This window comes from Lemur catta, chromosome 15 (genome assembly GCF_020740605.2).
Source record: "Lemur catta isolate mLemCat1 chromosome 15, mLemCat1.pri, whole genome shotgun sequence".
Classification (NCBI taxonomy): Eukaryota; Metazoa; Chordata; class Mammalia; order Primates; family Lemuridae; genus Lemur; species Lemur catta.
This window is the reverse complement of record NC_059142.1, coordinates 41,288,683-41,312,301: the sequence shown is the minus strand read 5'-3', so window position 1 is coordinate 41,312,301 and position 23,619 is coordinate 41,288,683. Positions and strand designations below refer to the sequence as shown.

Sequence of the window (23,619 nt, the reverse complement as noted above, 5' to 3'; positions counted from 1 at the left end):
GCACGGGGAGCGACAGCAGAAGTTCAAAAATCGCCGAGGGGGGAGCCCGCGCCACAGCTTCCTGCCCCCGGCCCAACCCTCTGGCCCTGGCGGCCTGCAGCCTGACTTCCTCCCCCCACCCTGCAGCTCGCCGCCCGGCGTCCTCGGACGGGGCCGCCCCGATGGGACGCCGCGCCCCGGCCCCTGCGCGCCACTGAGCCGAGCGCCCGTCGTCGCCGACACCCCGCCGCCGCCGCGAGCCGCTGTCCCCTCGCCCCCCGGGCCGGGAGACTTGTCCCCGTTCCCCGGAAAGCTGGATTTCCGAGGCTGGAGGCGCCTGGCCGGCTGGGTGGGGACCACCATGGGCAACGCGGCCGGCAGCACCGAGCAGCCCGCTGCTCCCGCCGCGCCGTCCCCCAAGCAGCCCGCGGCCCCCAAGCAGCCGATGCCCGCGGCGGGAGAGCTGGAGGAGAGGTTTAATCGCGCCCTGGTGAGTGTGACCCGGCTGCGCGCAGGGCGCGGGCAGGGGGCGGCTGGGGCTCGGCACACGTCCCCGCCCCCGGGGACTCAGGTGCCGCTTGGAGATCTCCAGCTGCCCCCTCCAGGGGTGGGAGTGACTGTAGCTTTTTTCAGAGTGACTTAGCACTCTCCCCTCAAAACTTTCCTCTACAATCGCCTGGGCTCCCCCCCAAGACACCCCCTACCCCCATGCTCCTGGGTCTAAAGGTCTAAACAAAAATGTCCTGTGAGGAAGTTGGGAGCAGAGCACGCAAGGAGGTCCCGGGTCACCCTCTTCCCCACTGCAAACGGCCCGCCACCGCCACTGGGCACCTGTCTGGAGCATCCGCCCTTCTGTGCCTGGGGGTCAAAGATGGAAGGGGTTACAACCTCCCTGGAGCCAGAGACCTAGCGGAGGTGTTTGGTTCTGATTTGTTCGGTGCCGGTGCCGGGGCTGCTGGGAGTTGGGTCGTCAGCTCGTGCGGAGCGCAGAGCGGATGTCTGTGTTTCACCCCCATATGTCGGAGAGAGGCTGCCTGTGGGTCTTCTTTTGGGCATCTCCTCCTAGCCACTGAAGGGAGTAAGGTTAGGAAGCGTGGGATGAGTAGGTCACTCTACTCTGGCTTGGGGTGGAGCAAAGGTCTGGACCCTCCACCCTTGCTGTCACCTGCCTGGGGAATTGGGGAGGCCTGGGGACTAGGCCAGTGGGGAGGGAGCCAGCAGCTCAGGCTGAGCCTGGGAGCAGTCAAAATGTGCTTGGTGGGGTAGGGGCTCCGGAGAAGAGTCAGGGGTCCCCAAGATCCTGTGAGAGGTAGAGGTAGGGAGGGGGAAGGGCCACTCATTCTCACTTCCCCCTCCCTACCTGCACCCTGTCTCCTGCTCTCTTCTCTAACTAATTGCCTGGTGGCCTGTCTGCTGTCAGCCTTCCCTTGCTGGACACTGGGTGACAGGCGGATAAGGCTGTGCTTTTTCCCAGAGGCATTTATCTCCCAGTCTGAGCAGGCTGGTGCTGCAGGTCTGGGGGGTGGGGGGAGGCACAGGCAGCAGAGGCTGCTGGCTCAATCCTTTACCCCAACCTCCTTGACATCATTTCCCCTCCCCTGGCCAGTCATTAGGCCACACTTGCTAGATCCTCTGCATGGCCCCAAAGAGTAGCCTCCTAACAGTTCCTGAAAATCTTGGCTGCTGCTGCCTCCTGGGAGAAGGCCAGGAGGAGTCTGGAAGAGCTATGGGGTGGGTGGGGTCTGTCCTTGTGAAGGCGCCTTGCTTGATTATGGGGGGGACTCTGAAAAACACCTTGCCCCAGGCTGTCCCTAACTTCTCCCATCTCTCCTTGCCCCTCCTCCCCCTCCCCAAACCCAGGGCTGAGCTGAGCCAAGCAGCTGGGGGAGGGGGTGAGTGAGGAGACAATCTCTGGGGGCCTCTGGGGAGGCTGCATTGGTGGGGGTCCCTGGACCCCCTCCAGCCTGATTAGGGCACATGGGTCTGTCTCTGCCCCCAGGTGTGTCTGTGGAGGGGGTGGGGTGGGCCTCCAGGAACTCTAGCGGGGTGGAGCCATGTGAATAATTCAGACCAGTGGAAGATCCAAAAGTCAAGTGGTGAGGTTCTAATGCGTGGGTAGGACTTGATTGCCCTGCTAGGGTTTGTGGCTGTAACTGATTGGCTGAGTCTGACACTAAATGCCACTGGGAATCCCTGAGTAACAGGGCATGGAGGGGAAGGCCCAGAGATGGGTCTTAGAAGGTGTCCTGGTGGAGAAAGGGGTGGTGGCTGAGAGAAATCTAGGCAGCAGCACCCACTGGGACACACCCCCTGCCTGGTCCCCAGCAACCCCAATGTGTTTACATCTTCCTCCAGGGGAGGGTTCAGTCCATCCCTTGTCCTGTTGTGGGCAGGATGAACCCACCCTAAGGTCACTTGACTGAGAAATGGGCTCCTTTCACTCCCCACCAGCAGGGGCATGAGCCCTGCCCTGCCCAGGGTGACAGCCTTCACCTCTGTCTGAGGCTGCCCCGGGCTACAGCTCTGGCTAAACCCACAGGTCTGGCAGTGGGTATTGCAAGGTGTGTCTCCATCTGACCTCTCCTGCTCTGGCCAGAGCTGAGTCCAGCCAGACGGGAGCTGCAGGGAGGCTTTCTCCTATGCAAGGGTGGGTGGTGGTGGGCCACTTTGCCAAGAGGGCTGTGAGAGAGGGGGTGCCCCCAGTTTAAAATGGGGGTGGGGAGAAAGAGCAGGTTGAGCCAGGGTTTCCGGCGGCTGCCTTAGCAACAGCGGAGGAGCGATGGCTGCCCAGATCCATGGGCCTGTGAGATGGTGGGAACACCAGCCAGCCGGGCTCCAAGCTCTCACCTCTCCTACGCCCATGCCCAAGGCTGGGTGTCTTCCAGCCCCTTCATGCCTTCCCTTGCAAGGCATGCAGGGTCAGAGACTGGGGTGACAAGGCAGCCTTTCCAGGTCTGCCAGAGTACCATGCCTACAGCTGGGCACAGGACACCCCTGATCTGCCTGGCAAGGAGAATCCTACAACCCCGGGGCAGAGGGATCAAGGGAAGGTGGGGTTGGGGCGTGTGCAGTGGAGAGCAATGCTGGCATTTGAGAGCGGGCTGGGCCATTTGGAGAGGAATTTGCCTCATGGGTGCTCTTAGCTTGTTCCCAGGGACCTGGTGGGCATCTGGCCAGGCTGTGTGGGAAGGTCAGGATGGCCCCAAGCAGGGTGTGGGCTCTGGGAGGCCCCTTTGCCTTTGGGGCTAGTGGTGATGAGCTGGGGCCTGCAGCTGAGGCATAGCCTCCTTGGCCAGCCCCTTCCTCTGGGGCAGGGCAGATGAAGTTTGGGGGCCTGTAGCCATGGGGGTCGCCCAGACCCTGTGCCTCCCACCCCTGGGGTGTCTCATTCAGAGGATCTCAATGGGGCTGTGGCCATGTGGTCAGATATTAGTGTGGGCAGAGGCCATAGGGCGGCATTCCCAGCAGGCAGGGCTGGCACATGCTAACCCTGCAAAGCCGAGGATGTGGTGGGTATGATTCACAGTGACATCTGGGACCGGTTGGCACAGAGCTGGGTGAGATGGGCAGGAGCAGGTGGGCTGCTCTTGGGGCCACTTCTTCATTTTTCCAGGGAGTATGGAGCCCTGGAAGGCAACTTGGGCCTTCCTGCCTTTGAGGGAGCCGGAGTAACTCAGGGGAAAGGTGGAGAAGTTTCCTGGGGTTTGGGGTCATGAAGTTTGGGGTCCAGTTTCATCCTTGCCACTTAGCACCTGTGTGACTTTGGGCAAGTTACTTAACTTTTCTGAGCTTTTGGTTTCCCTTACCTATAAAAAAAGAATAACAATGGTATATGCCTGCCTCCTAGGACTGTTTAGGGGATTCTACAGAGAGCTTAGCACGTGCCTGGGACAGAGCAAGTGCTCAGTAAACTCTCCACTGTGAGGACGGGGACGATGTTGGAGCTGATCTGGTCATCTCCACCTCTGGCCCCTTTCTCGGTGCAAGAGCCCAGACCCTGCCTCCCCACCACCCCCACCTCCACTACCAAGAGCACCCAAGGTTGCTGTGCTCTCCTGAGGAGCCCCAGGTCTTTCGCCAGCACAGGCCAGGCAGCCTCCTTGCCATTATGCAGGTCAGCGACAGTGGGGCCTAGACTGAAAACTGCCTGGTGGCCGGAAACCACCAGAGGGAGGGCCCACCTCTCCTGGAGGGTGGGGCCGCCGTGGTGCTAACGGTAGCAGTGTGCACATGGGGAGGGGGTGGGGAGGCCTCCACTTCCCCCTGAGAGAGGGTGCGCTGGGGGGGTTCCCCAGTGAGTAAGAGCTCAGTGTGGGCAACAACAGGAAGCGTAGGGTACTGGGTGGCAGGAAGTGGGGCTGGCTGTTCCTGGTTCCTCAAAGAGGACCCGGGCCAGGCTGTCTGCAGAAGACCCCTGGGGGCCAGGACCCACATTTCTCATTGTCCCTGGAGCCAAGGAAACTGAGTCTTCTTACCAGCCTGCTATCTAGGTCACCTGTGCAAACACCGTAACCTCTCAGAGTTTCCCATTTGTGAAATAGGGATTATAATAGTGTCTACTTTGTCAGCTCGTTGTTGAGGTTTAAATGAGCTACTAGATGTAGAGCATTTAGAATGGCACCCAGCACAGAGTAAGTGCCTAAGGAGCATTTTTTATTGTTATTGCTGTTGTTGACAGTGTTGTTATTCTCCCACCTGCCGGGATTATGTGGGTGGTGCCTAGTGTCTTGGCTCCCACCCTGTTTGCCCTTGACCCAGTTGTGGGACCCTTGAACCCTGATGGGAGACGCTGTGAGCTTTTTGGGGTTCTCAGCACCTGATCCTAGGGCTGGGTCACACCACAACCTTCCTCCAAGCCCGGGATTGCTTATAAGAGCTCCAGAAAATCTATATGCTGGAATTTAAAAAAGTGAATAAAATTGATTGTTTTTGGAGATTCGCTGAGAGCTCTAAAACCAAGGGTTGAGACCATATAGAGGTAGGTGGGGGGTGGGGGCGTGGGGGGGATGAAGAGGTTGGGGCTGGGGGACAGACTGGGCTTCTGGGCCCATGGGGTTGAGGAACCTGTGTGGAGCTGGCCTGAGGCTGTGATTAGTGTCCAAGTTCAGGGGCATACTGGGGTTTGAGGGCGGGGCTGTAGGGAGAGGTGGGCAGGTGGGTTGGGATGTAAACTCAGCTCAAACTGAAAGTGAAACCGTGGGGTGTGGCTGTGTCCAGATGTGGACTGAGCCCCTTCAGTCTCCTGGGACACGGCCTCAGAAGTCAGCTCTGGGGGCTGGAGATGGGGCTCCTCTCACACCCAGGGCAGGACAGAGCAGAATGGTCCCACGTGTTCTAATAGAAAGATTCAGGGAATCAGCTCCTTTTCTTGGCCACACCCTAAAGATGAATCCTGTCTCCCTCCTCTTCTGACCCCAAGTGCTAAGGGCAGTAGGGAAAGCGGGCTGAAGCGTGAGTTAGTTTTGGCCAAGCCTTGGAGGCAGGTCTGTTTTTATGGATGTTTTCACAAACTTCTGTTCACCCTACAATCCCCCACCTTAAGGTCTTCTGTGGACTCCCCCCACCGTTCCTGCCTCTGTGAAGTGCCTCTTCATAGTGTTTGGTCACTGAAGAGTGTTACTGCATCGGAAGTCAGCTTCCCGGGCGGTCTGTGTTAGGCAGGAGAGAGTGTGGCCATTTTATGGAGGTGGAAGCTGAGGCTCAAAAAGGCAAAGAAGCAGGGTTAGTTGGGCCCAGAGCCTGGGTCTTCTGAGTCCAGCTGGGGTGCTTCCCGGCACAGCTGCCCCTCCGCCAGCCCCTCTCAGGAGGCAGGTGTCCCCCTGCACTGCCTGCCTTTCCCAACTCATTTGAGCAACATCAGCCAACCTCCCACTTGTCCCCAGCTCCCCAGTCCCCAGCCCACGGTGCTGCCTCCTTGCCGAAGGCCTTGAGTCTGGGGGTCTGTTCCTGTTTTTAGGGTGGCCTCACCCTACCCCAAGTGAGTGGCATCTGCTGGCCCCTCTCCTACTCCCTGGAGTGCCAGTCTCCTTGGTGGGCACAGCCACAGCTGAGGAGCAGCTGCTAATTAGTGCTCAGCGCTGTCAGAGCTATTTCTGATTTCTGAGCCTAAATTTAGCCTGTCTGGCAGGCTGGCACATGGGCCTGGGGGCCTGAGGAGGCCCAGGTGGGGAAGGGGCATGGGGCACCCTGCCCTCCGCCAATGTCTGGACAGGTGCCCCAGGCCCCAGCAGAGGCCTCCCCTCCCAGTAATGACCGTGGGGCTGTCTTGGGGGAGCGAGGGCCGTGGCTTGGAGTCAGCTCTAGGCTCCAAGCCAGCCCAGCTCCCCTCTTACTGGCTTCCTAACCTTGGGCAGGTCACTAAACTAATCTGTGCTTGCACCTGTGAGATGGGAATGATAACGGTGCCAGTGATGATGGCTCGGAGCAGTGCCCTGCGTGGTGTGCGTTATGGCGGAGAGCCGGCTACCATGACTGTTGGGGTCATTGTTACGAATAGTTACTGCCTCTAGAAGTGCCATTGGTGCCATTCCAGAACGAAACAGGTCCCCAGGGTGGGCGAGGGCCAGGAATCCCCTCTGAGGCTCAGATGCTCGCCCCAACCCCCCCAACCCCCTCCCCACCCCCCACACTACCCTCCCCCCGCACCACCACCAACTCCCTCCACTGTGCTGGCCACGGCTCCGGTGTCCCTGGCATTGCGGCCTCATCTCCTGCTTCCTCCTTTCTCCTCAGCCTGTTCCCCTACCTCGCTGGCCCCGCCCTTTGTCTCCGTGGGGTGGGGATGATTCAGAGAGGTCCATGGACAGATGGGGCAGGGAGAGACGGGCAGACAGACAGAGGAGACAGAGCATGGCCTCGCCTCCTCCCTATGCCCATGTGGAGCAGGAGCTGTCCTGGCCCTTGCAGGGTGGGGGAGGGCGCCTGATGAGACAGCGGTGGTTTCCTCCATCCAGGCTCGCTTTCGCAATGGGGAGAGGGATGACGTACCCCACCCCCAGCCGCCAGCGGGCGGGGGCCTGGCAGACAGGCAGCTTCACCTCTCAAGAGGGTCCTGGCCGGAAAGCTTGGGCAACGGGGGCGAGAGTGCCCAGCTTCCTGTTGTCTGGGACTGACCCAAGGCAGTGATTTTGGGGGTGAGGTCTGACCAGAGCCCCAGAACTAGGCCAAACACCCCAGAGAGGAAGCTGGCTGAGGAGTCTTGGGTAGGTGTGGCTCCTCTGCTCCAGCTGTAGCTTCACTTCGGAGCCACAGGACTGAGTGTTTGTCATCTGAACCACCAGGGCTGGTGACAGGAGCCTCCCCAACTCTGGGCTGGGGTTCCCTGGGGGCTCCCACATCCCCCTCAGAGACCCTGGCTAAACTCAGAGCTCCTTGAGGCCCTGACATATAGTAGGTCTACTAAAGTGGGGGGAACTGGCCTCATCTTTTGGGTCTATTAGGGAGAAACTCCAAGTCCTAGAGTCCAGAAAGCCCCGGTACTGTCGACATCTGCTTGATCCTGCAGCCCTGGGCTTGGCCCTCCACCTGCCCTGTGGTGACAGGGACACCACACCCTTGTTGTCTGTGGCTGGGGAGGGCCCAGGCAGAGGTCTGCTGACGTTTCTTAGCTCCTGAGGGGAGTCCCAGCTGCGCTGTCAGCACCACAGACTAGCTGCTGGCTGTTCTCCCCAGTGTCTTCAGCAAGTGACCTGTCCCCAAGTCCCCCACCCCTGCAGCTGTGACACACCTGCTCAAAGCTCCCTGCCTGGCTGACATGGCTGGCCCCAGCTCCCTCAGCCATCTCCTTCCTTCCTCAGCTTTCTCCCTAGGTGGGAGAGGACAGAGGAGAGACAGGGAAGGTGGCTGCCATCTGCCCTCCTTGCAAGAGGCTTTCTGGTGTTCGTGAGGCACTGGTGCCCTGGGCCTGGAAGGCATATATGTGGCGTCTGGTGCCATGTGGGAATGGAACACTGTCTGCTGGCCACGTGGCCACACTTGGGTCTGGCTGGAGATGGCTCCCCTATTAGCCTCCCACCCGAATGATGCCCCCATATTGCAGACAGAGCCTAGAAGTATCTGAGCTCCCCAGGGAGTTAGGCTGAGAACCCACGTGACTGCCTCCACGCCTGGTGGGCCAGGGAGGCGGTATTGGGGGTGGCAGAGCCCAGGAAGACTAGGATTCATATCCTAGTGCCACTTTCTAGCTGTTGGGCCCTGGGAAAGGTGCTCCACCTCTCTGGGCCTTGGTTTTCTCACTGGATGACGATACTGACCTCCTGGGGTAAGGGGTGGCACACCTGCTAGGGAGCTTAGTGGGTTCCCTGCAAACACACATTCTCCCCTCCACTTCATGCTGGGGTCCCAGGCTCAGGGGTCTTTACTTTGACCTTCCTGTCTCCAGAACTGCATGAACTTGCCCCCGGACAAGGTCCAGCTGCTGAGCCAGTATGACAATGAGAAGAAGTGGGAGCTCATCTGTGACCAGGTGGGTACCAGGATGGCTCAGCTACCCCTTTCCTCTTGCCATTTGGGTGCCCAGCCTTGAAGAGGCTGGGGCTGGCACGAGAGGGACACTACTGTGCTGCCCATGGGACTGAGACCCTGCCCAGAGGCCAGTGCAGCACCTGGGGTGGGTGCTGGGCCGTTGGCTGGACTTTGGAGTCCCCCTCTCTTGGATGTGGGCACCCCAGAGGCCTTGTGAGTCATGAGCAGGGCTGGCTCTGCCCTCTAAAGAGCTGGCAGGTCTTAGGGCCACTGGGGTCGCATTGCCACCCTGCTGCTGGGCTTCCTCAGCAGCCTCTCTGGACCCCCCCAGCCCTGTGCTGGACAAGAGAGGAGGTGACCCTGGGGGTGGACATCTTTGTTTGAGCCCCTGGGAGGTGGGGAGGAAGGGGCAGGAATCCCTGTCCTCCTTTTATCTTGGGTCCAGAAGAGCTGTGGTCAGTTAGCAACCATGGCCACAGGTTCAGCCCCTGGCTCTTGGTGCTCCATGCGGGGCCTGGGCTCACGGCCTCTGTGGCTCACTTGGCTGCCCCTGCCCTGCCACCTGCTAGGGCTGCGGCCGGCCGTCTGCGCAAGGCAACAAGAGGACCCACTCCCAGGACGGGTGGGGCCTGGCTGCTGCGGGATTCAGGGAAGGAGGGAGGCGGGAGCTGCCTTTGAGGCTGAGGCTGTGGAGGCTGGGGCTGGGGGTTGGGGAGCTGGGAGCCTCCCCTGGGAGCCAGGGCTGGGCCTTCGCCTCCTGCAAATGGAGCCGCATAGCAGGAGCTGGCTGGGCAGTGGGGGGTTGGGGTGGGGGGGGAGGGGTTAGGCCGTGGAAGAGGGTGGGGAGTAGAAGGGCTGTGGTAGGGGTCCCTGCTGAAGGGGCCTGGCCTGGCATCTCTGAGGCTGAGGGCTCAGAGGCCTGGGAGAAGTGAAAGTCTGAGGAGGTGGCCAGGTGCATCTGAGGGGTCTGGATTGGGAACAGGGGAGCCCCTCTGGGTAGAGGCCTGTGCTGTGGTCCCTGCCTCTGCCTGTGAGTGGGTGGGGCGGGGAGTTGGGCGTTGCTCCGTGAGCACAGGAGAGGAGCACACTCACAGGGTGCTTACCGGTACTTACCGACAGGGGAGCGGCCGAGCTGGGGGTGGAGTCCTGGGGAGGGGGCCTCAGCCTGCCTGGAAGAGCTGGGCCCCCCTCTCACAGGTGCCTGCAGGGTGGTACTCCCAGCTCTGGTCTGGGGAGGGCGCCACCTACTGGCCAGACTGAGTCCCCCAGGGCCGGGCCGGTAGCAGGACTGACCGTCCTCCACCCCAAGGCTGTGTCAGGGCTGGGAAGGGCAGGCTGAGCCCAAGGCTGGGGTCTTTTAAGCGTTTTGCTACATTGTTTGGGTTTATGCTTTTGGTACTTCAGAGGTGTCTTAAGACAGCCTGGGACCCCAGGTCAGAGCTGAGTGGGAGGAGAGCTGGTCACTTGTCCTGGGATAGCTCTGGCCGGTCCCCTGTACACCTCATTCCCTCTCCCCAGGAGCGGTTTCAAGTCAAGAACCCCCCCGCAGCCTACATCCAGAAGCTGAAGAGCTACCTGGATACTGGGGGGGTCAGCCGAAAGGTAGCAGCTGATTGGATGTCCAACCTGGGGGTATATGTCTCCCCTCTCTAATCTGTCTCTTTCCCCCTGTGCCTTCCAAGGTCTGAGCTGCTGGAGTAACTGTGTGTATAAACTTTTCTGTGGGCTTGCGTAGGTGCGTGTGTGAGTATGTGTGTGTGTGTTTATAGGGGCCCGAGAGTGCCCCAGGTGTGCACTTTTACAGGTTCCTCTGTATATCCTGCATGTGCTACAGGGACACACTTGCGTGTGCTTGTGCTGTGTGTGTACATGTGTGCACCCCATGTGTCCACGTATGGCTGTGTGTACCCGGGGTGCTTGTGTATGGTTGTGTGTGTGTGTGTGTGTGTGTGTGTGTATACCCAGGATGTTCATGTCTGAGCGTGTAGGTACCCTGCGTGCCTGTGTGTGTGTGAGTATGTGTGTGTGTGTGTGTGTATGCGCGCGCACGCCTTGTGTGCCCATGTCTGGGGCTGTGTGTGTACCCTGTGTGTCTGTGTAAGGGGAGCACACGTAGCCGTGAGTGCTTATTCTGCTGGACAGGTGTGTGGAGGTGGTGGGGGAGGCTGGACGTGAAAGGCCACATGTGTCAGTTGGGGGGGTGGGGACGCTGCTGCCTGCTGTCTCAGGACTTGGCAGGCCTGTCCCTGTGGGAGGCCAGGCTCCCACCCACCAGACTTCCCTGTTCTCGGCCCCCAGTTTAAGAGGCGAGTTCAGGAGTCCACGCAGGTGCTGCGGGAGTTGGAGACCTCCCTGAGGACAAACCACATTGGGTGAGCTTCCTCTCTGGGGCTAGGAAGGCTCTACCTCCTCCAGGCAGCCCTTGTGGCTTCCCCTTCCTTCTGCCCCTGCCATCGGCAGCAGACTGTGCCTGTGGGCCACCTCCTGGGAATGTCCCGGACAGCTTCCCCTCCCCCTCTCCTGCCCATCCTCCGGCCGGCACCTTGCAGCATGACTGGGGGGTGGGACCTGCCTGAGTCCCCCGGCATCCTCTAGCATCACTGAGTCTTCTGGGGTTGGAAGGGTACCCCAGGGGCCCTTGTGTGCCTGTTCTGTGCCCACTCAGGGTGGCACCTCCTTCCTGGCTGGAACTCAGGAAGCCCTGTGCCCCACAGGTGGGTGCAGGAGTTCCTTAACGAGGAGAACCGTGGCCTGGACGTGCTCCTCGAGTACCTGGCCTTTGCCCAGTGCTCTGTCACGTAAGCCCCCTGCCCCCAGCCCTCAGGCTGCTCCTCAGAGCCTTGTCCCCCGCCTCCCTGTGCCTTGCCCACCCCTCTGGCCAGTTCTAAGCAGCGCAGCCCAACCCCACCCTGGACCCCTGCACTTGGCCCTGAGCAATGCCCCTTCCTGAAGGCCTGCCCTGGATGGGGAGGGGCAGCCCCTCTCCTGCTACTATGCTCAGCTCCATGCCGAGAACACAGCCTCCTTTTCCCTCTTCTTAGTCTCTCTTGCAGATCTCTCTCCCTGCAGTTTTCTCTGTCCCCTTCTAAGTGCCTCCTGCAGTGTTGGCCTCCAGCCCCATTGCATCCCATCCCAGGTATGACATGGAGAGCACAGACAATGGGGCTTCCAACCCGGAGAAGAACAAGCCCCTGGAGCAGTCGGTGGAGGATCTCAGCAAGGGTCCGCCTGCATCCATGCCCAAAAGTCGCCACCTGACCATCAAGTATGTGGGTCCCAAGGTGGGGTGGTGGGAGAACGGAGAGTTCAGCCCCCACACTGTGGCATCTAGTCAGCCCACTCGTGGCCTGTGGGGTTGGGGGAGGTAGCCAGGCATTGGGGATCAGTAAGGGCCTCACACAAGGCTTGGGACAATGACATGTTAAGGAGCCTTCAGGGGTGGGTACCTACAGGCTAGAGTCTGGGTGGGTCTGGGATAAGGAGGGGGTTTCTGGGTCAGTGGGACCCCTCTTTTACCCATCTAATCCCCTGTTTTCTCCCATGCGGCCTCCAGATGCCCCCCTTCTCCCCGGTACGTAGCCACCTGGGGGCAGGTGCATGTCTGGCTGACTCCTGGGGGTGGTGGTGGGATGGGATGAGGTGTTTAACTGATGCCCCTGGGTTCAGCTGCTGTGGATACGTCCCCTCATCTTAAAGTAGGGCTCCTGTGGGGAGGCAGGGAGAAGGAAGTAGATGACTCTAGAGCATCATGTGGACCCAGCTTCCCACTTTGGGTCTCAGGGACCAATTGCATATTAAGCCCCAAACTCTCACAATATGTTTATTTGTTCATTCATGCATTTATTCCTTCAACAAACTTTTTTTTTTTTTTTTTTTTTTAGCACTTACTGTGTATTAGGTGTGTGGCAGGTTCCCAGGAGACAGATTGCCCTGCCCTTGGGGGCCTACAGTCTAGTGGGGGACAATTTAGTGTGACAGGCTGTCACGGAGGTGTGACTGGGAGCTCTGGGAAGGGAGGTGGCCGCTGCCTGGGGCATCAGGAAGGCTTCCCAGAAAACATGACCCTGGAACTGTATCTTACAGATGGATACAAGCTTTAGGCAGCAATGGGGGCAGCGAAGGGCATTCCAGGCAGCAGGAACGGCATGAGCAAAGACTCCGGCATATTTGTGCAAAGATGGGAAAGAGTGAGGTGGCAGGCGAAGGGGAGGACTGGCCAGGGGGAGGTGGGGCCTCCCAGTGTTGTTGGAACTGTGATAGAATTGTCAAGAGGACCGACATGCGGAAGTCACGGTTGGCAGTTCTGCAACAATGAAAACATCACACGTTTTTTAGCAAAGAATAACAGAGCACACTCATAGGGCACTTACTATGTGTCAGGCACTGTTCTAAGCTCACTTCATAGTCCCAACAACCCTAACAGGAAGGTACTATTATTACCATTCCTATTTTACAAATGAGGAAAGTGAGTCACAGGGAGATTGAGTAACGCATCTAGTAAGTGGCCAGCTGGGGTGTTCTTGCACCACGCAGTCTGAATCCAGAATCCGCCTCGCACACGAAGGTGGGCCCATGTGGCCGCGAGCGCCACCTGGTGGAGGTCCTTTCCTCGGCTATTTCCAAGCTTTGGCTCTTTTCCGGCTACAGGCTCTCCACCCCACCCAATTGCTGTTTAGGGTCTTTATTTCTGTGATCCTCCTCCCCACCTCCCGCAGCATGCCAGACCTCAGGCTTAGAGACCAAGAAATCCCGCCTGCCCTCAGCTGGCCTCTTTGGTCGTGTAGACGGGAAGCAGTGGCCTAAAGTCCCAGATGTGCCCCTTTACCCCAGAGGCCATCTGGGTGGTGGGGGAAATGGGGAGCTGGGGCTTGGGACTCTGACCCCTGCTGCCTCTTCCACCCCCTCACCCAGGCTGACCCCGGCCCACAGCAGGAAAGCCTTGCGGAATTCCCGCATCGTCAGCCAGAAGGACGATGTCCACGTGTGCATCATGTGCTTGCGGGCCATCATGAATTACCAGGTCAGCCAGTGGGTGTGGGATTGGGGGACCCAGGGATGGGGCCTTTCCTCACTGGGGGGGACTACACAAGCTGCTGAGGTTCTGCAACCAACGGTCTTTCCACCCTGGCCCCACTGGGGAGCGCCAAGAGCTCAGGCTGTTGAGGCTCATGAGTCTTGGGGAGAAGCCCATATTATTGCTACCTCCTTGTCAGGTCCTCTTGAGTACCCCTGGACACAGCTGGGGCAAGGATGTGCCTCACATGGGGACTTAGACACACCTACCAAGAAAGGCTGGATAGCGAGGCCACGAGAGAACAGCCTCTGGGTTATTTTGTTTGGAGGGCTGCGTGGTGAAGCTGGGTCCTCCCTGTCTTAGCTAGCCTTTAAGGACTCACTGGGTCCAAGATAACTGATGCTGGCTTTTGAAAAAAACAAAGATATTTAAAAAGAGGGACATGGCTAGGCTGTGGCTGCTGCAGAAGAGGTTGTGGTTGGAGATGAAGAACTTCCTAAACTTAAGGGCAGTTAGAGACCAGAATGGCATGGCACTGACTATGCTGGACATGCTAGGAGCCTTGGGGGCCTGCCTGGAGGCACTTACCTCTCCTCTCTCTTCAGTCTGGCTTCAGCCTTGTCATGAACCACCCAGCCTGTGTCAACGAGATTGCTCTGAGCCTCAACAACAAGAACCCCAGGTGAGGTCCACACCCCTAACCTTTTTTGACATCTAGACCTTTCTCCTACTTAACCCTTGTCTACTCTGTCCCCCAATCCTCAGGACTACTGCCCAGGCTCATTCCACCCCCACTGTCAGCTCCCTTGTCCTCCTCCTAGCTAGGCCCACACTCACCCTTGCTGTGGGGCCTGCCTGTTCTCAAGGTAGCTGCTCCTTCTCTCCCCAGAACCAAGGCTCTGGTGCTAGAACTGTTGGCGGCTGTGTGCCTGGTGCGGGGAGGACATGACATCATCCTTGCAGCCTTTGACAACTTCAAGGAGGTACTGGAGCCCCTCACCCAAACCCATATTTGCCCCTATGGTGTTGCTTGGAATCCTGTTGCTGGCAGTTGTGGCCTCTGCTGGAGGCAGCTGGGGACATTGGGTGGGCTTTTGGGGAACCCAGAGGACAACCCGGGATGGGGAAGTTCTGAAAGGAAGGTGCAGGGTCAGATAGGAGCACTGCCTGGGGCGACACGGACGACTGCAGGGATCTGCTGAAACTCTGACTTTCAGCCTTACCAGATCCAGACTGGACTTGACCTACACATCCTGGGGTTGCTGACTCTGGTTAGCAGGCTTGAAGCAGTAATGTGTGGGAATATGATGCGTAAGACAGGAGATGTTCATTCTTTCCTTTAATGAATATTTATTGAGTGCCTACTATGGGCACAGAACTGGGCACTTGGGACACAGCTGTGAACAAAAGAAATAAAGAAGGCAGGGAAAGGCAAAATAATACAATAAGTGAGCAAATTACACAGTGTTTTAGGAAATCCCAAATGCTATGGGAAAAGAAGTCAGGGACACTCTAGGGGAGGGGGAACTGGTTGCAGGGTGGTCAGGAAGGCTGCATTGAGCAGGTGAGATTTGAGTAAAGCTGTGAGGGAGGTGAGGGACTTGGCGTGGGAGTGAGCACATGCCAGGAAGTTGGAACAGCAGGTGCAAAGGCCCTGAGGTGAGAGCATGCCAGCATGCTGGGGTGGTGACAGTGGAGTGAGGGAGGGGACGAGAGGGAGTGGAGATGTTCAGCAGAAGAGTGACACAGCCTGACTTAGATTTAACTGGAGAGGAGCCTATAGAGAGGCACAGGGTGGCAGCCAGAATATGTCTTAGGAGGTGTGTCACTGGGGCCTCGGTGAGAGCCATTCCCCCCTACCCAGGTGTGTGGGGAACAGCACCGCTTTGAAAAGCTGATGGAATATTTCCGGAATGAGGACAGCAACATCGACTTCATGGTGAGCTTGGGAGCCCAGCGGGCTGAGGCCTGGGCCAGGCTGTCTTGGGGGCCCAGGTGTCTAGGCTCTGGACTCTGCCCCGGCAAAGTGTGAGGACTGAGTGATCAGTGGGGAGAGGGCAGATGTTGGGGGCAGGCTGGACTGAGGGGCCGTGGAGGTAAAATACTGGTGGGAAGAAAGCTGGGTTAGTGGAGTGAGAACTGTGGAAAGGGAGGGAGACTTGGGCGTAAACGGTGGGTGGAAGGCACTGAGCACCCCCCACCTAGAGGATCATAGGCCTACTTATGTCCCTGGCCCCCAGGTGGCCTGCATGCAATTTATCAACATTGTGGTACACTCAGTGGAGAACATGAACTTCCGTGTCTTCCTGCAATATGAGTTCACCCACCTGGGCCTGGACCTGTACTTGGAGGTGAGCCCCACACTGCCTCAGACATAACCACACACCCACTGCAGAGTATGGCTGAGTGGCTAGCAGCATAGGTGTTGGGGTCAGGCAGACCTGGGTTCAAATCCAGGCTCTGCCACTTCCTAGCCATGTGACCTTGGATAGGTCTCTTCTCTCTGAGTCTCAGTTTTATGATCTATCAAATAGGAGAATCATAGAAGATATTAATAATAGTGACTGTAAACGTATAGAACAGTGTCTGGCACGTAATAGTCCATGGAGTTGTTTTTGCAGGCACCGTAACAGGCTCAAGGTGGCCCTTGGGTCTGGCTGTGGGAGTGCCAGCCTCAGACAGGAGCTCTGACTCCAGCATATAATGGGAGCCCAGGGACACTGGGTGGAAGTAGGTGCTGGCTCATGGTGAATATGTCCAGGTCATGGAGGATTCCCTGCCCTACGGAAGGTGGGCAGAGCAGCTTGGTGCTTCCTGGCCCAGCCTGAGGAGAGAAACTGCAGCTCCTTGTCTGATTCCTCTGGGAGGTTTCCTGGAGGAGCGGGGCCTTTGGGACTGGATATTTGAAAGACAGGGCTAATAAAGGGTGGAGAACAGACCAGGGTGGTATATCCACACGGTGAAATATTATTGAACCATAAAAAAGGAATGAAGTACTGATATATGCTACGACATGGATGAGCCCTGAAGACGTTATGCTAAGTGAAACATATAATCACATATTATATGATTCGTTTATATGAAATGCCCATGAGTAAATCCATGGAGACAGAAAGTAGATTAGTGGCTGCCAGGGACTAGGGGAGGAGAGAATGGGCAATGCCTGCTAATGGGTATGGGGTTTCCTTTGGGGTGATAAAAATGTTCTGGAATTAGTGGTGACGGTTGCACAATCTCGTGAATATACTAAGAACTACAGAATTGTATACTTTATAACAGTGAATTTTGTGGTATATGAATTATATCTCAATAAAATATAAAAAAAGCAGGTCAGGGCTTAGGCCCCTTCCTCTGGGTCCCAGTGGGGGTGGGGTGGGTTGGAAAGACCCCCACCCCCACCCTGGGCATCACCCTGTTCCTTCCTTCTGGCGGACAGAGGCTTCGGCTGACAGAGAGTGACAAGCTGCAGGTGCAGATTCAGGCCTATCTGGATAATGTTTTTGATGTGGGAGCACTGCTGGAGGACACAGAGACCAAGAATGCTGTGCTGGAGCACATGGAGGAGCTGCAGGAGCAGGTGGCGCTGGTGAGAGCTGGTCCTGAACCCAGCCCCGCACAGACTAGGCCCACAGGACACTCACTGGCATCAGGCACTGGCTACAGACACTGTTCTGCCTGTGAGTTGGAGGTGGCTGGCTGTCTGCCTGGCCCCTGACTTTGGTCTGAATCCAAATTCTGAACGCTTTGTGTCCTTCTCAGTGACCTCTTTCATTGTGGGGGACCTAGGAGGAAGGCAGGCCCCCTCGTACCGAGGCTCGAGCCCCAGGCCCTTAACATGGGTGAACTGGGAGCCAGGGGCCCCTCCCAGCTTAGTCTCCTCCCCTCCACCCACCTCCCTCATCAGCGGTGCCTAGGTTTCCTCTCCTCATTTGCTTGGGTTCGAGCGCCGGCTCGGCCCACCCTTGGCACCCTGGGCTGAGCGGATGTGGGAGCCTCCTCCAGTCCTCCAGGCAGGCAGCCTGATGCCGCCCCCTCACCGGCGGTGCCAGTGCCCGGCCGCGGGTGGTAGCTCACCATGTGCTGGTGCCACAGCTGACAGAGCGGCTTCGGGACGCGGAGAACGAATCCATGGCCAAGATCGCAGAACTGGAAAAACAGCTAAGCCAGGCTCGCAAGGAGTTGGAGACCCTGCGGGTGAGGCGGCTGGGGGAGAGGGTCGGCCGGGGATGGGGTGAGGGAGGGGAGGGGCTCCCAAGACCCAAAAACAGGCCAGCAAGGGCTTCTAGGCTTGACGTCTCTCTCCACCCCGGGAAGAGGATGGGGGCCCTGTGCCAGGGAGCTGCCGGTAGGCACTGACCCCTCCCCTGGGGCTCTCAGGAGCGCTTCAGCGAATCCACCGCCATGGGTGCCTCCAGACGTGCCCACGAGCCTGAGAAAGTTCCTCTCCCTGCCCCGGCGCGGCCCTCGGCTCTAGAGCTGAAGGTGGAAGAGCTAGAAGAGAAGGGGTTAATCCGTATCCTGCGGGGGCCCGGGGATGCTGTCTCCATCGAAATCCTCCCGGTCGCCGTGGCAACTCCGAGCGGCAGTGATGCTTCAACTCCGGGGGCGCCCACCGGTTCCCCCAGCCCAGGTGCGCCGGAGCGTCCAGCTGGGGGGAGGGGACCAGGGTCTGGAGGGGCAGCCAGGGGGAGTCTGAGTTCCGAGAGGCAGGTTTGGGTTGTGGGCGTGGCTCAGGTAGGGGCGCATGCGTAGGGCGGGGGGGCGGAGAAAGACCACCCAAGCCATGAAATTGACACACCCCTCCTCCACCCTACCTTGCCTGGGCTAATGTCTCCCACCTGCAGTAGAGCCGGTCCCTGGAGCTGGAACCGGAGCCGCACCGCCACCTCCACCTCCACCTCCACCTCCGCCTCCCCCACTGCCCGGCATACCCTCCCAGCAGGAAGCCACGCCCCTGGCGCCCCCACTGGCTCCACCCCTCCCAGGCAGCCCCGAGCCCCCGCCCGCGCCACCGCTGCCGGGAGACCTGGGGCCCCCACCGCCCCCACCGCCGCCGCCTCCTGGCACTGAGGGTCCGGTGCCTCCGCCGCCCCCACCGCCTCCGGGAGGTCCCTCTGATGCCCTTGGAGGGCCGGCACAAGAATTGGGCCCAGGTGAGTGGAGTGGACCGCCTGAGGCCCAGGGCTGGGGGGAGATGGAGGGAGAGGCACCAGCCTTAGTGTCCTCTGGGACCGTTTGTTTGGGGGCCTCCTCTTGCCACCTGCCAGCCCTGTCATGCTTGCTTGGAGTCTGGTCCCATCACGTCCCTAGTGCTCACTACTCCCTCTCTGTCCAGGAGTGAAGGCCAAGAAACCCATCCAGACCAAGTTCCGAATGCCACTCTTGAACTGGGTGGCCCTGAAACCCAGCCAGATCACGGGCACCGTCTTCACAGAGCTCAATGATGAGAAGGTGCTGCAGGTGAGTGTGGCCCTACCTTGCTCCCCATGTGGGCACCACAGGAGAGGGGACTTGCCTGATCATGCTGGGCACTGGGGGTGGTCATCTCCTCCTCCTCATTTCATAGATGAGGCCTGGAGGCCCAGGGGTGGGCATTAAGCCAAACGGGATTCCTGCGTCTAGCAGGCAGTTTCCTGACTCCCTGGAGGCCTTCCCCGATCCCTGCAGAGAGGCACAGACCACCGGGGCCTCACCCCTCCTGACTGCACTTTCCGTTTTCCTGGCTCACACTGTTCCCTCTGCCTGCAGTGCTCTTTCCTTTCTCTTTTTCATGTCTGGCAGGTTCAGCATTTCCTTCAGCGTTAGTAGCCCCAAGTATGGGTCCCCTGGGTTGGGTGGTCGTGGTGGTTGTCCTCCTCCTTCTCCTCCTCCATGTTCCCTGTGCTTCCCCTGCATCTTGACCCTGTGGTCCAGCTGGGTCACTGGTTTATTTCTCTCCTGGTGGCTTGGTCAGGGGCAGATTGGTGGCTCTAGACCGAGAGCACAGTGCTTAGCCAGGAGTGTGCCAGACCTCGGCCCCACCCAGCCCCACCTCCTCTCCCGGCATCCTTAGGAGCTGGACATGAGTGACTTTGAGGAGCAGTTCAAGACCAAGTCCCAAGGCCCCAGCCTGGACCTCAGTGCCCTGAAGGGTAAGGCAGCGCAGAAGGCCCCCACCAAGGCAACACTCATCGAGGCCAACCGGGCCAAGAACCTGGCCATCACCCTGCGCAAGGGCAACCTGGGGGCTGACCGCATCTGCCAGGCCATCGAGGCGTGAGTGTCCCTGCCCAGGGCTTGTGGGCAGCCCAGCCACTCTGCTAGGTTTGGGTCTTCAGGCAGATCCTAGTACAGGAACCCCAACCGTGGACTGTCTTCATCAAGCTTCATACCAACCCTGGTCAAGGAACCTTGTCCCCATTTTGAGGCCAAGAAAACTGAGGCCATATTCTAAGTCCATGCCCCAGCTGGGATGTCTTCACGCCCTCCCTGCTTCTTTGCTCAGCTGTGAGCACTCAGGCTGAGGGATTTATACGGCTGGGCATCAGCTACTGATATATGGGAGACCCAGGCTTCTCAGCTCCCAATTTCCCTTGATCCCTACCTCTTGTTCTCTAAAGTTCACAAATAGAAAATATTGAAGTTCATTTATTCAGTCGGGGGTGGGGGAAGTCCTGTTTTCAGGGACTGGTGGGTATGCGTGAGACCCACTCTCCCCTCCCCTCCCCCACACAGGTACGACTTGCAGGCGCTAGGCCTGGACTTCCTGGAGCTGCTGACTCGCTTCCTGCCCACGGAGTACGAGCGCAGCCTCATTGCCCGCTTTGAGCGGGAGCAGCGGCCCATGGAGGAGCTGTCGGAGGAGGACCGCTTCATGCTGCGCTTCAGCCGCATCCCGCGCCTGCCTGAGCGCATGGCCACGCTCACCTTCCTGGGCAACTTCCCGGACACAGTCCAGCTGCTCATGCCGGTGTGGGCGGGGTGGGCAGGGCCTTGTGGCCTGGGCTGGGGCTGGGGAGGCAGCAGCCTGGGCTCCAACCCAGTACCTGGGAGTACTTGAGCTTCCTGATGGGAGAGGCTCCAATTTACCTTATCTCTTCCATTTCCCCAGCAACTGAATGCCATCATTGCAGCCTCAATGTCCATCAAGTCTTCGGACAAACTCCGCCAGATCCTGGAGGTGAGAGCCAGGGCAAGGTGCCAGGAGGGGGGGCCCCCTTGCCTGTTTTGGGTAGTGTGAGAGGGAGACCCAGGCCCTGCCCACCTACAATGCAGCAAAGATAATGTTCCTGCTTCTCACGCACATGCTCAGAAAGACAAAGCTAAGGCGGGGGTTGGGTTGGGTTTGGCTCCTGCAGCCCTGTCTGTAACAGCTCACCTGAGACCCTGCCCAAAGGCTGGGGCTTTCTCTGTGAGTGGCAGAGCAACCACACCTGCTCAGTGGCGCATTTGGGAATCAGTGGAAATAGCTGTTAGAAAGGCGATGACCCCACAGCCTAGGAGGGGATGCTGGCAGCACAGCTTGGGGTTAGACTAACAGAGGACAAAATTGGGTGTGCCCATGGTGTTAACTGTGCATATATGTGAGATGTGTACACACACATATCTGTGTGTTACAGACCTGAGGGGTCCATGCAGGAGTATAGTGGTGGCGAGTGTGTGGGGCTTGCTTTTTGGCACATTTTCTCCTTGTGCAATATATACTGCAGGGGTTTCCCAGCCCTCGCACGCTGCTGAGTCTCTCTTCCTGGCCTCTCCCAGATCGTCCTGGCCTTCGGCAACTACATGAACAGCGGCAAGCGTGGAGCAGCCTATGGCTTCCGGCTCCAGAGTCTGGATGCGGTGAGGAGGGGCCCTTGGCCTGGGGGTTGAGGGTTGGCTGGTGGCCTGTGGCTTACAACGGGTCCTTGTGCAGCTGTTGGAGATGAAGTCAACTGACCGCAAGCAAACGCTGCTGCACTACCTGGTGAAGGTCATTGCTGAGAAGTACCCGCAGCTCACAGGCTTCCACAGTGACCTGCACTTCCTGGACAAGGCAGGCTCAGGTACGGGGCATCTAGGTCCTTGAGGGGGATATTGGGGGGAGGGATTCAGGACTGGGCTGGTGTGGTTTAGGGAAGAGCAAAGGGACCACAAGATGTAACTGGGTGGGAGTTCTGCCTCTCCGATTCTCTGACCCTGTATTGCCCCACCCCCACCCAGTGTCCCTGGACAGTGTCCTGGGGGATGTGCGCTCTCTGCAGCGAGGCCTGGAGTTGACACAGCGGGAGTTTGTGCGGCAGGATGACTGTGTGGTGCTCAAGGAATTCCTGAGGGCCAACTCGCCCACCATGGACAAGCTGCTGGCAGACAGCAAGACCGCTCAGGTGGGCTGGAGCTGGCCAGCCCTGGAGGTGGGGAGGCTGGGCTGGGGGAAGTACTTGCCACTGGAGGACCAGGTGGTGGTGTGTAGCCAAACTTGGAGGGGTGTGGCCACTGCTCGGACTCCTTGGGGGGATGGAGCAGGAGCGAGGGGCCACTCTGGAGGAGCAGAGGTGGGGTGGTCAGCTTCTTGAGGGGTACAGGCTGCAAGGGTCTGTGCTGTGGGGCTGACAGGCTGTGTCTGCAGGAGGCCTACGAGTCTGTGGTGGAGTACTTCGGAGAGAACCCCAAGACCACGTCCCCGAGCCTCTTCTTTTCCCTCTTTAGCCGCTTCATCAAGGCCTACAAGGTCTGTGTGTCTGGGAGTGGGCTGGGAACCCTGCAGGTCATTGAAGCCTCTTCACGGGGCAGTGGAGGGGTGGGAGTTGCTTCTGTCTAGGGGGCAGGATGGGGAAGTAGGGAGGGCTGCCCTCATGGAGACTGCCTCGGCCCTCAGAAAGCAGAGCAGGAGGTGGAACAGTGGAAGAAAGAAGCAGCTGCCCAGGAGGCAGGCGCCGACACCCCGGGCAGAGGGGAGTCCCCAGCACCCAAGGTAGGCAGCTGCCCCAACTGTTCTAGGGTTTGGTGGGGTTGGGGGAGTCTCAGAGCTGGAGCTATTCATCCCCCTCAGTCCCCACCCAAGGCCCGGCGACAACAGATGGACCTCATCTCTGAGCTAAAACGGAAGCAGCAGAAGGAGCCACTCATCTACGAGAGTGATCGTGACGGGGCCATTGAAGACATCATCACGGGTGAGGGCTTGGCCAGGCCTTGGTTTTGTCCTCAGTCTGTCCTTCTGTGCTGTCCTCTGTCTGAACCTCCTGGGGGTCTGGCTGCCTTACTGTCTCTTGCTACCTTTTCTGTTTTTCTTTCCTTTTTCCTTTCTCTACCCTCCTCTACCCGCCCCCACCCTCAGTGCTCAAGACGGTGCCCTTCACGGCCCGCACTGGCAAGCGGACTTCCCGGCTCCTCTGTGAGGCCAGCCTGGGAGAGGAGATGCCCCTCTAGCCCCCCAGGTACCTGGAGGGCCTGGCCTCTGATCCCGCCCTGCCCACAGCCCTGGGGACCCTTGAGGGGACTGGGTCATGCTGCCCTCTCCTGGGTCAGTGCATGGCTGGGATGTGTTTTGGGGAGGGTCTGGCAAACAGACGGTGCCCCCTCATGCACACAAGCTGGGTCCTTAGAAGAGTGAGCCTGTGCCCTGGAGCCGCGTCCCAACTCTGGACAGACTCCTGAAGGACAAATGTGTCTGCTTTGGCTGCCAGATCTGCGGAACCAGCCCTACATCCGCGCAGACACAGGCCGCCGCAGTGCCCGTCGGCGTCCCCCAGTTCCCCTGCTGCCGGTCACCTCTGACCTCTCGCTGTAGCCAGCTACATCCGCAGGTGGATTCTGCAGGGGGGGGGTGGGGCCCTGGGCAGGCTAGGGCTCAAAGAAGGTGGTCCTCAGCTCGGCTGGGCCGGGCAGCCCCCTCCTCCGCTGTCTCCCGCCCTGGGCCAGCCTCAAATGGCCCGGTGCATCCTTCTCTTGCCACAGAGGGCGGCATCACTGGCCCCTTCCCCCACATGCTGCTTGCAGCAACCCCCCTCCCCTCCAGATAGCCATACTTAGCCTCAGCAGGAGCCTGGCCTGTAACTTATAAAGTGCACCTCGTCCCCCCAACCCCGAGGACTCTCCAAGGACCTTATTTTTATACGAGATTAATAAAGATGTTTGCAAAAGATCCGCGTCCTCTCCGCGCACGCCCCCGCCCCCCACCACGCGCAGGCTGTTTGGCTCAGCAA

The 23,619-nt window shown here is 59.0% G+C and overlaps 1 protein-coding gene across 5 annotated transcripts; it reads left to right on the top strand.

Moving 5' to 3' along the window:
- The first annotated feature begins 262 nt into the window (after positions 1 to 262).
- On the top strand, positions 263 to 23,556 carry FMNL1 (formin like 1). Of its 5 annotated transcripts, none has more exons than XM_045526774.1 (27): positions 263 to 469; positions 8,360 to 8,443; positions 9,961 to 10,044; positions 10,741 to 10,814; positions 11,157 to 11,240; positions 11,579 to 11,707; positions 11,996 to 12,013; positions 13,354 to 13,462; positions 14,062 to 14,138; positions 14,346 to 14,439; positions 15,321 to 15,395; positions 15,697 to 15,807; positions 16,893 to 17,042; positions 17,549 to 17,650; positions 17,834 to 18,086; positions 18,301 to 18,609; positions 18,792 to 18,916; positions 19,509 to 19,711; positions 20,171 to 20,405; positions 20,547 to 20,615; positions 21,197 to 21,277; positions 21,351 to 21,480; positions 21,638 to 21,801; positions 22,044 to 22,145; positions 22,293 to 22,388; positions 22,479 to 22,587; positions 23,101 to 23,556. In XM_045526774.1, the coding sequence occupies exons 1-27, from the start codon at positions 341 to 343 to the stop codon at positions 23,202 to 23,204; spliced, it is 3,300 nt and encodes a 1,099-aa protein (XP_045382730.1). In that variant the 5' UTR covers positions 263 to 340; the 3' UTR covers positions 23,205 to 23,556. The 5 variants fall into 5 exon arrangements, with proteins under 5 accessions (XP_045382730.1, XP_045382726.1, XP_045382725.1 ...); XM_045526770.1 differs by having other exon boundaries at positions 9,961 to 10,074; XM_045526769.1 differs by having other exon boundaries at positions 9,961 to 10,074; positions 22,467 to 22,587.
- The last annotated feature ends 63 nt before the right edge of the window (positions 23,557 to 23,619 follow it).

Coding starts and splice junctions, on each gene's coding strand:
- FMNL1 (XM_045526769.1), top strand. CDS start 341: ATGGGCAACGCGGCCGGCAGCACCGAGCAGCCCGCTGCTCCCGCCGCG. Junction 13,463..14,061: donor GGGCCATCATGAATTACCAG/GTCAGCCAGTGG, acceptor CTCTCTCTTCAG/TCTGGCTTCAGCCTTGTCAT. Junction 22,588..23,100: donor CATTGAAGACATCATCACGG/GTGAGGGCTTGG, acceptor TTTGGCTGCCAG/ATCTGCGGAACCAGCCCTAC.